The following is a 16,786-nucleotide window of genomic DNA, read 5'->3' as shown; positions in this document are numbered from 1 at the left end:
GTAAATATAAAATGTCTATATTGATCAAATATACTCAACTGTAGGTTAGCTAGGTGGTTATCTTCGGCAGATGACTAAGAATTATTATTGTTTATACATGTCTAAACTCATTAACGTATTTACATTTTAAATACACGTCTAACGGGATTTTCTTTTGTGTAAGCAAGAAGCTTGTATTTTAAGATCATGTCCATAGTTTAAAATTATTCAACAGAACGAACTGACAGCCTTTAGGAAAAAAAGTACGGGTAATACCTTCATGCAAGGCTATGACACAAAGTACTTAAGTCTAATGCTATTCGCAATCATAGGGTCAATTTTATGCCTGACTATTAGAATCAATATATTATGAATACACATATGCATAAAGGGGTAGATTGCGATGGAACCGGTACACCAAACATTTGGTATAAGTATTTCCGATTCCGTCCCATAATTGTTTATTTTTATATATTTATTAAACAAAAAATAGGTTGGATTATATATGCATCATTTTATGACATGAAAAAATAATTACTAGATGTTAATTGTAACCCAAGAAATGTATTCCCGAAAGTAATAACTAAGTAAAAATTACAAGGAGTAAATTATATCTAATATGGAACCGCAGATTAGGTACTCTAAGGTAAATGAGGTTAGAAGCTTGATAGGTAAAAGTTAACAATACTTATAGCAAGTGTTTGAGTTATGAACCTTTGAAAATATAGAAGATGTGTCATTTGTAGAAACTGATATTATTGTTAAATTTATTAGTTCATAGGATGAAGGTGCTATAGGTACTTGCAGTGATTATCATTCTCCGTAACTTGAACTATTGTTATTTTCTTCCAGGATAGTGCCATGGCCGTGTATATCGGAGCTTATCCGTGGTCTGGTTCCGGACGCGGTGCCTGTGACGCCAGTGACCCCCACGCTCCCCACTCCATTGCCAGAAGTGGACCTGAAGCGGGAATCACGACCGATGTCGCTACTCCCCCCAGTCAGACCCGATAGACATGTCTGATGCCACGCGCATGCGCTAGTGATATAAATGTTACGAGAGACTTGGTCAAAGTGCGACGAATTATCCAAAAGTGGTATCATTTGAAATGTCTTCAAAGTATTTGAATTACAACAGATTTATGTTTATAATGCGATAATTAACTGTGATGTCAGATAGATTATCGATGAATTAGGATTTGCACAGTACGCGACTTTGAATGCACCGCCAATGACACCACCTGTTGTTTTTATTAATTTTGCCTTGCAGTTAGTGATTTAATACATTCCAAAATAACAAACGGCAGAGTCTTCACAGTAAAATGAAGACACGGTCTAAGAAGCTAACGTATTCATAAATGATCACTTTGACAAAGTCCCTCGGCTTGTGTTAGCCAAGACACGGTACTAGCATCGGTTAAGGTTAGTTAGGTAACGAATTTAGGTGTACATTTATAAAACGTGATAGACATTTGATGTCACGAAGTACATATGTGTATGAAACGAATTATATCCATTACTGCCTTAGTAGGGTGAAAAATAGCTGTTCTATGGGGCCTTATATGTAGAAACAATTGAATGTTGAGTCGTTTGTATGTAGATTTTCATACTAGAACAATATAACATATGAACTTTATTTTTGTTTCTCAGCTATATCTATTTCAATGCCTCCAGAATCTATGTTTTTATTAAAAAAAATATTTATGCTACTCCCATACTTTCGATTCTTGTGGTTTATTAAGTTTCTATTGAATTCTTTGCAATGCGATGCTGTGTGAATACTTACTATTGTTCTTAGGTAGTTTGATACCATTGTTAAAATTTACTGCTTGGCTATTGGCATATGCTTTGTTTAAAAACGAATATTTACATTAAAGTCAAGTAGAAAATTAAAATGTTGAAGTGTTTATACTTGGCTAGAAACACGCTAATTTTACAATTTTTTCTATGAGTTTCCTTTTTTATAACAATGTAGGTTTTATATCTTGTATATACGTGGTACTTAGTCAAATTGAAACTTTTATAAGAGATTACGGATGTGATTTTATTTAGTCTTTATGTAATCATTAATAAAGTTAGCTATATCTGGGTATTTTTTAAAATATTTTTTGCTATTTCATTTTTAAGTTCAACAAATCTCCTCTCTTCCCGTCTAAGCTATAAGTAGCATATCTCTTCCCGATCATACGTTTAATTGCTAAGGTCCTAGGAGGTGGTACTTAGTTGTAATTACTAAATTATGTTTTATTATCTTTAATGGGGAAAAGGGAGTCTTCCACGTTATTGTACTAGATGACGTCATGAACATAAAGTGCCTATGGAATATGGTTGTATATCTCCGTCAGGTTCAGCGTAATATCATCTATTCTCGTTGAGTAAAGTTTGACCAGTAGTGAACAAGGGGAGAAAAAGTTGTGATATCTCCAGTGGGGGACGAAATTTGACAACGGGAATAGACAAATGTTATAATTTTTGTAAATACTTTCTTCTGAACTGTGATAGATTTCCGTTTCTAAACTTTGTTCAAAATTATTGCATTTTTTATTATTTTCATGTATCATGTAAAATGTAACAGACTTTTAGAACATTAGGATTGGTACTGCGTTTAATTAATCGGAAACAGGTACCTAATTTTTTATAATAATTATATGTGTTGATACAGATTAAATAACACACGTAATAATTCTTTTCTTTTAAATGTAGGTACATAACAATAATAGAATTGTAATGGTGCGTTCACACCACAATTACTTTTGTAACATATGATTACGTAAGTTTCTATTCTTTATCTAACAATGAAAGGTTTTGTAATGAGATGTTGCCCAGTTACATTTGGCAACGTTCTATAAAAAATAAAACGTTCTGTGCAATTTGAAAATTAATTATTTATGACAAATTATAATTAATTACTGGGTGTTATTTGTTTTGTAGCAACTCATATATTTATGTTTTGCTGTGGAACATTCTGTAAATGTGTGTGCATTTATGATAACTAGTTTTCCCATGTTATTCCACTTCTATAATGTTGTAAATGTTTATATGAATTTATGAATTAAAAATAACATTAAGGAAATGTTAACAATCGTTTTATTTGTATGTACATGTAAACAAAATTATTTTAAATTGAACCAAACATTTAGGAACTTATTATGTTAACATAAATTAAATATTTAAGAAATATGACTAACGCATTCATACGAGTGAGTTTAGATGACAAAAAACATTCTCATACGCCCTGTAAGTACATGCCACAAAAGACTAGTAAATCTTATCAACTACTTACTGATAAAAATGTTACAAAACATTACTTTCCGAATATTACAAACTAAACAACGTAAAAAAAAGATAAGTCATTTATTTTTGGACAAAAACACATATTCATTGTCAAGAATAACATTACATACTTTAAAGTTGCGCCACGTGTTTATAAACGATATCGATTAATAAAAAACCCGGAAGACGAGTATCCAAAAACGGCACAAAAACACTCGACAGACGATGTGTTTTTAAAATAACCTAATAAAATTTAACTGTTCAACTTTAAGACAAATTCGTAACTCTATTTTTGTACTATAAATCACTAATCGTGCTTATCTCTAGGGAAAGAGTCCGGTAACCGAAACTCCGATATAGGCGATATGTACAACGGATTCAGTTCTTGCATGTTCTTTCTGCTTTCTTGTGCTTCTTTGACGAACTTCGCGTACGCTCTCCTATCTGACACGACTTGAGCACTCTTTATAGCTAAGATGACGAAGATACCTCCGGCGATGACGCATGCCATGATGATGAACCCGCTCGTCATGATCTTCGCGCTGGTTGGTTGGAAACAGTCTTTAGATCTGATGACGATTTTCATGGCGACCGCTGACTGCTTCACTGCTGTGTAGGAATACTTGTATTCGCATTCGAGAGAGTCTTCTTCTCTACGTAAAATGCAGAGTATATCTTGTTCGCTCATGGTTTCTAGAAATTAAAAATTAAATAATTAGCCGATGCGGTTGTTTTAAGGGTATATACGCTAGGTGAGCATGAAGGTAAGTGGATACAGTTATTTAATCACAGCCTCAATCAAATTCTATAAGTATCAGGTAAGTACATAAGTTATAAATGTTGGACAGTTAGGTTAGCAGTAATTAGTGAGTTATCGCGTAATTTAGATAAAATAACTACTGATCTTCACTTCTGCATTATAGCAATGTGTGAGGTCAGGATATATTTTGGCCATCTTATATGCATTAATAAACAAAGTCTTGATATTATTTGATTGTTGATTGACGTCATAATATATTAATCAGTTAAAGTCGTAAAACCTATGTTGTCATTCTCTTTTTGTATGGCTAAGTTAATGGTCGCATGTCACTATAAATGGATAAGATTATGGTGTCAGTAAAAAATACGCCTTTGTTATATTATAATTAACTTTGAATATTGCGTCAATCGACATCTACCTATAAGTGTCCATATTTATAACGTGGAAGTGTTGTGTTAGTCTATAATTAAATACACACCCGCGTGTCTCCGTCAAGAATTCATTTCGCATATTACATACAAATTATGAGGTAGGTATACCGCCTACTTATACACGATTAATTTGGTTTAATTTGATATTCAACCAACTTAGTTATTTAAAAATAAATAAAGATTATTCGCTTGGCGACACAACTATATTTATTTGAATTAAGACAGAAAAAAATAAGAGAAGGGATAGAAACAACAATGGAAGAATGACGTAATCAAAACACTTGAATTTACAAGTAATGTATTTTTTATATTTCACTCTACTTCTGGGCGAGGCCATTAATTTCATATGGACGGCAAACCACGACACCAATGCGACAACATCGTTAACTAAAGTGTATCCTCGAAGTTAATGTAACCACCGTGTCTGTAATTTAATTTATTACCCCTCATTTTCACTAATGAACAGCTTTCTACAGCATTAGAACAACGCCGAGCGAATTACTGTCTCGCACTGGCGTTTAAAGATAATTGAGTAAAAGCGAAACTAATCTTAATAGGCCCAGCAATTTTGTGTTCGCAACGAGTAATCAATCATGGAATTAATGACGCCATTTTGAAAATGTGTGTTTGTAAGGATATGTTTTTGCTGAATTTTGTTGAAAGAGTATCGAATCGTAATCCCTAGTGGCGTTGAATCGAATTTAATTATTATGGAGCTTTTCAACATATTAAAAAATAATTTAAAAGTACCTGTTCTATGGTCCATATAGAGACAGTCTTTTTAGAAGTACCTGACTAACACGGGTCAATTATTAAATTAGGGGCTTGAGCCAAGACGCCTTACTACAATCGTGTTCGTAAATAGGAAATAAAAAAAAATATGTAAAAAGGAATCATGTCTAATCCCCTAGTAATGTCCTGATTCGCGTATTCATATCGCGGGGCCAACCATTTCTACGGGTGGGTCGTAAGACCGATAACCTGAATGTAGGTAACCATTCGATCACGCCTAACGTTGTTTGTTGTGGTAAAAGTACTTTCCATGAGAATAAAAAGCCATGAGCAATGGTAAATGGAAATGACACTCTTCCTGCAAAACTCGTTAAATAGTGTTCAGTTAACCCACCGGTGTCCTGCATCTCCTCCGTGACGGTGTAGTTGACGCTGCCGATGGAGCAGAGGTCGGTGCAGGTGGTGTTGAGATGGCAGCTCACGCACGGCTCAGCGTGCGCGCACAGCGGGTTGTCGCACGTCGCGCACGTCTCGCAGAACATGCCCGAGTACCTCGAACCGTCCTCGTTGGCGGAACCGCACTCGCATCGTCCTAGAAATAACGTTTGTATGATTTTAGAGGAGACCTATTTTCAGCGGTGGGCCATGGTTGCTGAGGAGGGACTTCAGGCTATATAGCCTTGAAGGAAAAAAATACACAACTTTGTTTATGAAGGTAATAAAAAAATCTGCGGTAGAGAGAACTTATTGTCCACAGAAGCTCTTTTACGGACAAGCATATTCAAATATACCCGTGATTTGAATTTCATGAATAAAGTAAATCATAACGTAATTATATACGTAGCACTTGCACTTCCCTAAAAATAGTCCTGGCATCGCCTATGGCAGTGGTCTTGTCTTATGATCATGATTATATTTTGGATACTAAAGCGTGTCGCAGAAAACTATCTATTAAACTTGTTGCCAAGAAATATTACTATTATGTCATCTCCAGTTGGTTCACAATGGAATACACATGTAATGTTTCTTTGCAATATGTTGAGTGCATCTGCGCGGAACCAGAGTACAAAATCAAATCAAAATTTTCTCTTAATATACAGTTGCGATTTGTTTTATTTACTTTGCTATTACTTTTCATCTAAACTCACCGCAAACACAATCTCCATGTCCAGAGCAAATATCATTGCCCCCAGGTGCACTGCAAGTGTCGTTTCTACTCGTACAATCACATGCTTCCCCGCTCCATCCTTCAGAACAAGCACATTGTCCACACACGCATACCCCACGACCTACACCTCCACATTCTATACCATTCTCACTGTAACAAAACAGGAAAGTTCATTAGTATTCAAATAGGTACTAGAGTTATTGACAGACTTGGAAATATATGTGTGAGTAAAACGGAATGTATAACACTTAGGGTAATATCACTCAGTAAGGTTTTGAACAGCATCTAGCTTAGTTGAAAACGCACAAGTTTTGCGATCACAGTGATAAAGGCACGTGTGATCCAATTTCCAACAGAAATGAAATAATTATATAGTTTATGGACAGTTTAAAGTCTCTGTGCCTTGTGGTTCGATGCTTCAGGCAAAACGTTATTTCGTAGACCCGAATTCATAAATATTTCAGAATATTAGCAACTGTAAATCGAACTCAAAGAACCCTGCGGGCTCATGTAGATGCAGTTTCGATCCCTATAAATAAGTAGTTTTATATCTTAATTAGTGGGTGTAGTATATTTGATCGCAGCCACAAGCTATTGCTGTTTATAATAACTTGCTTTGATGTGGGTGTATAAATGGACTATAATTTTGTTTAGGTAAACTTTACGGCAAGAGTAAACACGCCGCTCTACTTCGTATCGTGCAAGAAATTAATTATAATCATTAAATTTTTAAACACGAATCAAATCTAAGTTACTAAATGTTCTTGTCTAGCGAGCAATATCGTAGATCAAGTGCGATAAAAATACACACTTGTTGCTGTTTTCATTTCCTGTCACGAAAAGTATCTTGTACCTAATAATGATTTAATACTAGCAGTTTGTTTATGTATTCAGGGTAATCTAAAGTTAACTACACTGAGAGACTAAAACTGATCACTTAAGAACATTAATTGCGGAGAAGAAGCTATGACTAAAACTATTTATATGCCGCTGCAAAATATGCATTATATAAATGCATATCATAGGAACCGTAGCTTCAATATTGATTCATAATATTCATCAGTCTAAAATTACCATCTAGCCTTCCAGAGGACTGGGCGGTGGTTAATATCAATCTACTCATAAAAAATAAATATGTCTTACAGACTAATCTCGCAAGTCTTGCACTGACAGTAGCGTCCGCTGTACCCTCGGTCGCAGTCGCATTTGCCGCACAAACAGTCGCCCACGCCGGAGCAAGCGATTGCCCGGGTGGTGTTGGGCTCCCGGCATTGCGCCATCAGCTCAGTTGAAGCATTCTCGTCCTCAATGGAGCAATCACACGATGGGCCCGACCTGGGAATTGAGAATATTAAATTATTAGTTACGCTACACATTACGGTGACATTATATTCATCTCTTATTTCTATTAGACTTTATCATGTCATCCTTTTTATCAAAATATCCCAGAGTTATTGTCTTTTCAAAAAATTATTCAAATCGCTTTATTAAGTATTTATAACACAACCCAAATTATATATATTATCACGCAGTTACGCTCCGTTGCTTTGACCGTAAGGCGTTAGCTCCACGCAGCAAGTCAAATACAATTAGGTCGCGATGAAATAGATAAAACTCATTCCATTGCATTTTACAACGTGAGAGCGGATTATGAACAGAACATGGCTGACATGATTAAAAGAAGCTAAATTGATTTTATAGGGAACCAACAAAATACGGCTAAACGCCTACGGCATTAAGTTCGCCTGTATACATTTGTATATTAAGTGCAATAAATAAATAAATAAAAGTGAGCCACATGTCATAAGAAGATATAGAAATATTTTAATAAAAGATGGTAATACACTAGACACGTAGTTAAACAAAGGCGTCATAATACGTATAATATTCTAGTACCGATGCCGTCGTTAAACTCACCAGCCTTTATTGCACTGACAAACACCACACACGAGGTGCGAATTTGCTGGACACGTCATTGACATGTCTTTCTGCAAATCACCTTCACATTTACATCCGCATTGAATGTCCACTTCCAGGGTCAGTGAATCTTGACCCAGTTGACTTTCAGAAATGCGTATGGTTTGACTGGACTGCAAGCAAAAAGTTTGGAATTACCGCCAGTGTCCAGATTTGGATGCATCACTTTCTTATTGTAATTGGCCTTACCCTTACAAATTCCCGGCACGCGTCGAGAGCAACGTGTGCTTCGTAATTAAGAGTCATGCCATAACCAACGCCCGTGCATCGGGTGGCTTCGATCATCTGGCCACCTTTTACTCCGCAGTCCGTGAAGTATCTAACCTTCACCGGCCCTGAACTGGAATCATCTTCGAAATCAACAACACTAACAATGTCTTCGTAACCAGTCTTCACGAGTTTCAAAATATTTGAACTGTCGCTCTCCAGCTTAGCCACGTAGGTAAAATCTTCAAGCAATTGATGTAAGCTATCGTAATGCTCCTTTACACTTTCAGTCACCGCGAATATAACATTCACCTAAAAATAAACCACAACATGAGGTTACGGGTTAAGCTCGAGTAAACACAGTGATGGTTTACGGCAGACGCGGAAACAGATATACATTACGTAACATGTGATAATCCAGATGTAAAGAAAGGTTTCATTTACCTTGTACTCATCTAACAGTCTATATATTTGCGCTATGGATGGATAGTCGTAAGTCGCGGCTTCGTTATAATAACCTTTTTCATCTAAATGGCATTTCTCGTCGTTCTTTCTTGTTGCGCCACCTGTGAAGAAATTGTTAATCAATTATTCAAGCTTTTATAAGAACAAAAAGTCATCGGAGCAGAAATGAACATTTCAGTTACCAAGTCTTCCGTCCCCGGCGGTGTGAAGCAATCCGTCAGAGGATAGAATTACAATTTTACGGCTGCGTGGCGACCATCCGATTCTGTCGCCACATGTCAATACCTGCATCAGTGCGTCTAATTGCGCCTCTGCATTGTCCAAGTTCGCAGTCACTGAACTGGTATTCACTTCATTAATAAACTCGTTAACCTTAAAAAAAAACACAAATCAATAACAATATACGCGTTTATTTGAATTATTTTTATTTTGTTAAGTATAGTTAATTCCAAAATTAAATTCCGTCTAAATATAGTTTGTCAGTCTTCATTTCATTCAACGATTTTATCTATAATTATCATCTCTGTGTTGCACGTTCTTGTATAAGTTCATAATTAACCTTTAATCTTTAATTATAACAATTGTTAGATTTAATATCACATACCTGATTGGTAAGTGATAAATGATGTTTAAAGCTATAGGTTGCTTCACATGCCTCTTCTTCGACACTGCACGGATTCGCCCGTCGTCTCTCATCCACGCTTATGAATGGCATTATCGGTTTTTCCGCAAAACTCCCGAATCCCAACCTGTAATAAAGGAAGTTCAATATCGTACTTTTCCAATGTAAACGAACTGTAAAATTCAATAGAGCGTCTATTCTAAATAAAAAAAATATGTTTTATTTATACAAAATTCAATCAAGGAAAACAGCAAGCAAGACAAGTACAAAAATAAAAATCTCCAGCAGAAATCTAAAATGATTCAATTAAACTTTACACACCTGACATGAATAATCTCCCACCTCAATCACAATTGAATTGCGTACAGACAGAATCAATGGCGATCTTTACAAGTAAGATATTGGGTCAAACGAAGAAAGTGAGTGTCGGTACTCAGATACTTCTGCGTCGTTTAAACTAAATCGAAATCAAAATGTATATCTTCAAATTGGCCTGCCTTTTACATCAAAAATCGGCCAATGCAAATTTGTAGCCCTTTGACATTTCCTAAGCCAGATATTAGGTCTAAAATACTTATGTAAAAAGTTATATCAAGTGTATGCAGTATTGCAACCAATGATGGTCTGTCACCTTTTTGTCATGGTCGCGGGTGGTCATACAGAGTTATATTGAATTTACCAAAGCAATTACTTTCTTGAGACCGCATAAAGAAAAACTTCTAATGCAGGAAAATAAAAAATTAAAAAACAAAAATATAACTGTTATGCACGTATAGAATATGAATTATGTACGCACCTGAAATTATCGGTCAAGTTTTTGAGCAAAGTAGGCAAGTCGTCGCGCAATGAAACCAATGTTTCCTTGTCGTCCTTCATAGACCAAGTAAGATCCATCAAATAATATAAATCTAAAGGGTAGTTTTTGGCTGGCCTGTATGAAAACTTAATTTTCTTCGTTTCGCCTACAAATTATAATCATTATAAATTCATTTCTTTCATAAAATGATGCTTCTATGTATGTAATTAGGTACGTTATCCTCTCTGCTACTATTATATTCACAAATGAAACCATTTTTTTTTATCTTATGAGTCAATAATATGAACACGTGAATTAAATCGAGATATTTTGCTTACGCGGCTTTAGCGACAATTTGATCCGCTGCGGTTGAATCTGAACTACAGACTCCTGGCTTCCCAACTGCATGTCCTGAAGGGAATTATTCTCTGCCACCACCCAAACAGGCTTCTCTGGCCGCTGAATCATCGCTTGGCTGCACCCAGTTGTAACTAAACTGTATAACAAATTATTCAATGGAGGAGCAACCAACACGAGACTGGTGACAAAGGAATAATTATTGCACGAGGTACTAAAAGTAATCTAGATTTAAAATTTTGATCGTTTTTATGACAAAATAATCTTTTACTACTATAGGTACTAATCACATGTAGAGTCTTATTCCAAAGTGAATGTTACGACACGGCACGTCTCAGCCGAAGTACGCCCATTGAAAAGCATTCATCCGGGCACGGCGTAAGCACAATCAATAATCAATCAAACGACGATCTCTTGATTAGTGAGGCACATCGGTACAAAATGTCGGTCAGCCGACGTGGGAACGCACAGAAGAATGCGCACCACTCATGATTGTTACTTTCGTAGGAATAAAAGAATTGCCTTAACTATTACCGATTGCTATCATTAAAGTAATATATCTTTCTGGTAATGTCAGGTTGTGATAACTCACGTGACACTTCAGAAAATCTATTGATTGTAATTTCGACGACAGTCAATTGTTCTGCAGGGCGTTGTTTTTTATATGAACGAATGACATGGCGAGAAAGGGCACTAATAACCACCACACCCTGCTTATACGCAGTTGAAACCCAATCCACCTTGAAACTAAGTGTGGAATGGCATTGTGCGGCACATGTCACATTAGTTATTCTCGTTTTTAAGTAATAGGCAAATACAATAGCTACAATATCCTACATATTGTTAACATTATAATTATAGAATGAATCATTTATCATAGCTACGCCCCATTGAAAATAATATTGCTGGTCGCTTCTAAAAGTTTCAATAATTTCATTTAAATCGTAACAGATAATAATGAGAATTTTGAAAGATCCGTTTATAATGAACGAATTATCCAGAATCGTAGCCAGGGAATCCGTCTTTGTGACGCTGACTATAAGGTCGCAGTTCGAATATCACTCACGTTTCATCATCGTTGCACCGCGGAGCAGCCGAACTGTAGTACGGGTCCGCACACCATCGGCAATGGGAGGCAGCAGAAAGGCAGGAGCCGCATTCTTCATGCTCGATGCATACCAACTTGTTTAGTAGTTGTTGTTGAACTGCAGACATAAAATAGCAAAAATTCTCATTAGCATATCAACAAGCATGTTTTAAATATAATAATCAATGGTGGTTAATAAATACACATTTAATTCTTTCAGACCCTTTTTAATTACTGTCTTTATACCATATAGGCTATTCAATAAATTCGCTTCGCTTCTTGCCAATCACGGATGCATTGAACAGTGAGATCACAGTTTAAATTTAACAACTTTCGTGGATGCGTAACTGACTTTAAAATGAAAAATCATGAGTTCAATAACCTATACATCTGTGAGTTTTAATGCATTATTGTTGTTTTTTTCACAACTAAGACAATATATTATATACACCCTTATGTGCATAATGATATGACTTATTACTTAGTATTTCTTCAATAGTTAGTGTCAGTATACGATTTACGATTAAAAAATTTACGTGTACAATACTGTTGACCGCTCAAAATAATAACTAAATATTGTTCTGTGTTTAACTGCATTTTCCCATCTTTATGTAACTAAAATACTCAATAAAGTTGTAAACTTGTAGCAAAATTCTTTAAATAGTTTAATAAAAATTTGCATTAACAGTAAATTTACACACAATATCCGTGTACTCTGATCGTATTCCTTTAAGTAAGCAAGTAACTTTGTCTCTACCAAAGCATCTACATTCCCGAATAAAAATGGCTGCGTTGGCAACCTTTAAGGAATGGTATAGGGATTGAGGAGATCAGCGTATTAGCCCTGCGGAAATTCCACTCACCATACGAAACTACAGAAACGAAAGAAAACTTGTTAACTGTATGAGACGATGGTATTACCACAATCGATCCATTAATGCTGTCGACAAATATATCTAGAAAAAAAACTCTACCAAGTTTAGAAAGGTATAAGTACATTTACAGGCCTATATTCGGCAGTGTAGGCTGATGATGGTGATGAAGTACATGTATGTTAAATATTTGTTTTATAGTAACTTAATACTCTAGTCTGGTACAAAATGTCACGTCTTGTAACGGTATTGATACCTTATGTATCGAATACTCATAATATTATAACAATCATCCTGTTCGTATATGGCATTGTCCTAATTTAACAATGAATACATGATTATTCGTTACTTCCTTTTGGCAGTGTTTTTTATGTTGATATGCCCGAAAAGTCATTGCCCGTAGGCATCTATTTTAATGCATAATAAATATTACTACATACCAGCTTATAACAGTCTGCAAGCGCGGTTTTGTTTTTATTTAAAGGACCTGATAAGAGTATCGCGGTTGGTTGCGTAACCAGGAACATTCTCTACTGGTTTTACTAATTACTGGGCAGTATAGGAATTTCGAAGGTGTGTGAAGTCTACCAATCCGCACTAGGTCAGCGTGGTGGACTAAGGCCTTATCCCTCTCAGTAGTAGAGGAGGCCCGTGGTCAGCAGTGGGCAAGTATATAATACAGGGCTGATATTATTATTATTATATATAAATACTTAACATCTTAGAGTGACGAGTGTAATTCAATGCAATGCAGACCTTAGCTTCACATGAGACGTGTTAAAAAGTTCTTATGGCGTCTCCATCATTGTATGAGTATTGTTTGCGCTTATAATCAGGTAAAAAAAATTACGAAGATTGAAGGCATAAATACGATATGTATGCCATTTCATAACGTGTTTTTATATATTTTATGAGAAGGATGTAATACTTATGTTGAGGATTTCTACAATATAATTGATAAACAGGAATTTATTCTAATATTTTCCACAATTGAAATAATATTGTCATCATGCGTCACAGAATCTAGGAACATAACAAGGAAACTAAGCGCCATGACATTGAGATAAGACATTAAATTCCAATGATGATTGTGAATTTAATTAAATTTAGCACTTAACGTAATAATAATTAATATGATTTTATTTGTAAATATACATAGTGGATTTATGTAGAGTTCATAATATCAAAAGAATTAGCAACATATATATGTACTTTGAAAATAAAATATGCCCTTTAGCGGTCACTAAGCATTTTATTAATTGCAATCAGTAAGCAATATATCAATTAGGCTGTATTTATTTGATATTTTTGTTTAGTGTTTCATTCATCCACTTTAAGTATTAAAAACCACTCTTAAGATTCCATAAATTTAAAACAAGTCGACCCATTACTTTACAATTGATTGGTGCCTCTTGAAAAATTCATCGGATTATAAAGTTCAAGTTTTCCAAAATGGACCAACAAAATGATTCCTATAGGAGCTCGTGTTAATGCCGTGTTGACACGATTCATGTGGGCGGTTACGAGATTATGGGCAGACTAACAGATAATCTGGGACGTATAGCAACACAATATCGCGCGTGCCCCTTGTTGTTACAACACATTGTAGTAAATTGATCTATGCCGATAGTACATCTTCGGAATTAGTTAAGTAATAAACCTCTTCGCACAATGGTGTTATAGCCGGAGACAATATTTTCTTTAGGTTTGAGACGTGAAATGTCGACATTTTGAGATCAATAAATTTTTGTGGTTATATACTTACCTAATTGCTTATTTTACTATGTTCTAAATAACAATATAAATACTACTAGGTTAAGCATAATCCATATTTTTTAATATATTACAATCATATGTACCTATGAAATAAAACTCAAGCAATTACAGAAATCTTTAAATAATAATAATATCAGCCCTGTATTATATACTTGCCCACTGCTGAGCACGGGCCTCTTCTACTACTGAGAGGGATTAGGCCTGAGTCCACCACGCTGGCCTAGTGCGGATTGGTAGACTTCACACACCTTCGAAATTCCTATAGAGAACTTCTCAGATGTGTGGGTTTCCTCACGATGTTTTCCTTCACCGTTAAAGCGAAGGATAAATTCACAAATAATACACACATGATTTAAGAAAAGTTTGAGGTGTGTGCCCTTGGGATGTGAACCTGCGGACATTCGTCTTGGCAGTCCGTTGTCTTGGCAGTCCGTTCCACACCCAACTAGGCTATCGCCACTTAAATACTTCAATCTAATTAAAAAACTAAAATAATGACGCGAAATCCATTTGATTCTCTTATGATAAAATAGTGCTCATACATTTTTCATAAATATTATCGGAATGTAAGAACCTACAATTCTCATAAAAATATAGGTGTGATGATAGCAGATTAGACTAGGTACTAGGAAACCTGTCGAACTTTAAGTAACTGTGTATATAATAATTGATTGTAATAGTACTTCAGAATATCAAATAGTGTACAGAGAATATAATTTCAAGGCAATTCGACATGATTCAGAGTCAATATCGTAATATCATGTTTATCAGAATTTGCACACAACGTAAACAAACTGATATAGGTACATTTGACTAGACCTGGGATTCTCGGTAATTTTAAGATATCAGTATAGTATATTTTATTAATCAAGTAACATAGACTCTATATTTTACTCTATAGAAAATAAAAATCCAATATAACTTCACCGCTTATTTACAATGAAACTCATAATAAAATATTTTTAAAATTGTTTCATGTCTGCATGTTCTTACTAAAATATACCTTATGATAGTAGGTATCCTAATAGTAAGCAACTTAAAAATTACGCTTTTTAACTGACTATAACAAAGACCAAGTTACACGACAATCGACACGGATAAGGTATTCAATGAAAACGAAATTCCCATTAGTCGCCAAAAATAAATCTGTCAAATCTATTTAGAAATTATCTATTTCGGAAAGCTAATGTTACTAACAGGTGGGTTCGGTGCGGCGTCTGTTTTGGCTATTTTTGTTTACGCATTAACATAATCTCTCCTTTTGAAGTTACGTTTGTTCATATTAAGATAACGTATTACTTTTATTTGCTTTAGTCGGACATGACATGAACACGTGAAATTTTAAATAACTTCAATTAACAACGGTTTTGTGTTCTGATTTCTTTCACAACATTCAAATCGAACTAAAAATTTATGAAAACATAGGTAGGTAACTAACAATTCGTTAGTACGTGGAGACCTCATAGGTATATATCAAAAGAAACGCTAAATATTTTTTAAAAACTCGCTAACAATGTATCTTATCGCAAAGAAAATTATATCAGCGTCAACATATGGAAAACTAACAGCTTACCTTGACCGGCTACACGCGCTGAAAACACTGAAAACACTAACAAACACAATACACCGTGACCGTACATGATCGGTGCCTATAAAATCACATCTGGATAGTAATTTTATTCGCACGGGCGTTAATCGAGCGCTGTGCGATTGGTTTCGCGATGAGTAACTGATAAGGGTTGATAAGGTGATAACGATAAGGGAACGGCGGCGTGCAGCGCGCCGGCCCGCGCCGACCGACGTCTCTCCGACACCACATCTGCCACACCTCTACGGTACGATTTACTCTTGTGCTTACTGCCTGCTACTCGCCCGCTTTCTGATTTAGGCCCAGCCGCTCGTCTGTCTACTAACACTAAACGAATTACACTGGAAACTACGATAACACACAAGCGATCTGCACTGACATCATCGCATGCTAATGGCTTAGCTATACAACCTACACATATACATTTCCCTATGCCTAATTGATAAATATGTTTTTTTTTTCTCAATTCCGTAAGTCTTATCTAAAATAAAAAATAATACTTGAATTAAATAACGGTATGTATTTCCCCTCCCAATATCGATATGCTAACTTAGAGGAAATGGATCCCTGAGATAAAGGTCTAGGGTTTAATCCCAGGACACATATGTATTCGATCGTTCTAAATATATAGGTACACAATATGTTATTTATGTTCGTTCGCCTTCATGATGAAGAACAACCTGATCTGTATATGGA

The 16,786-nt window shown here is 35.4% G+C and overlaps 2 protein-coding genes across 2 annotated transcripts in view; one reads left to right on the top strand and one right to left on the bottom strand.

Moving 5' to 3' along the window:
* Nucleotides 1-3,058, top strand: part of LOC115440204 (estradiol 17-beta-dehydrogenase 11) — a 43,756-nt gene extending 40,698 nt beyond the window's left edge. Inside the window, exon 7 of the mRNA XM_030164410.2 lies at nt 832-3,058. Coding sequence (XP_030020270.1) covers nt 832-1,003 — 172 coding nt within the window. The 3' untranslated portion in view covers nt 1,004-3,058. The remainder of the gene's footprint in view (nt 1-831) is intronic.
* LOC115440203 (integrin beta-nu) lies at nt 3,049-16,396 on the bottom strand. Its single transcript, XM_030164409.2, has 13 exons — nt 16,076-16,396; nt 11,834-11,972; nt 10,749-10,906; nt 10,411-10,576; nt 9,597-9,741; nt 9,175-9,364; nt 8,972-9,093; nt 8,510-8,839; nt 8,261-8,433; nt 7,487-7,678; nt 6,324-6,493; nt 5,570-5,767; nt 3,049-3,945 (listed from the first exon to the last, which is right to left on the bottom strand). The coding sequence occupies exons 1-13, from the start codon at nt 16,140-16,142 to the stop codon at nt 3,560-3,562; spliced, it is 2,436 nt and encodes an 811-aa protein (XP_030020269.1). The 5' UTR covers nt 16,143-16,396; the 3' UTR covers nt 3,049-3,559.
* Nucleotides 16,397-16,786: the final 390 nt, after the last annotated feature.

Source organism: Manduca sexta, chromosome 10 (assembly GCF_014839805.1).
Source record: "Manduca sexta isolate Smith_Timp_Sample1 chromosome 10, JHU_Msex_v1.0, whole genome shotgun sequence".
NCBI classification, from domain to species: domain Eukaryota; kingdom Metazoa; phylum Arthropoda; class Insecta; order Lepidoptera; family Sphingidae; genus Manduca; species Manduca sexta.
The sequence above is the reverse complement of the archived record's forward strand: the minus strand, read 5'-3'. Positions and strand labels throughout refer to the sequence as shown.

Excerpts from the sequence above, each read along its gene's own strand:
- LOC115440203 (XM_030164409.2), bottom strand. The coding sequence starts at position 16,142 with ATGTACGGTCACGGTGTATTGTGTTTGTTAGTGTTTTCAGTGTTTTCA. Across the intron at positions 6,494-7,486 it reads AAGACTTGCGAGATTAGTCT|TGAGAATGGTATAGAATGTG; the intron begins GTAAGACATATT and ends GTTTTGTTACAG. Across the intron at positions 5,768-6,323 it reads ACATGGAGATTGTGTTTGCG|GACGATGCGAGTGCGGTTCC; the intron begins GTGAGTTTAGAT and ends CGTTATTTCTAG.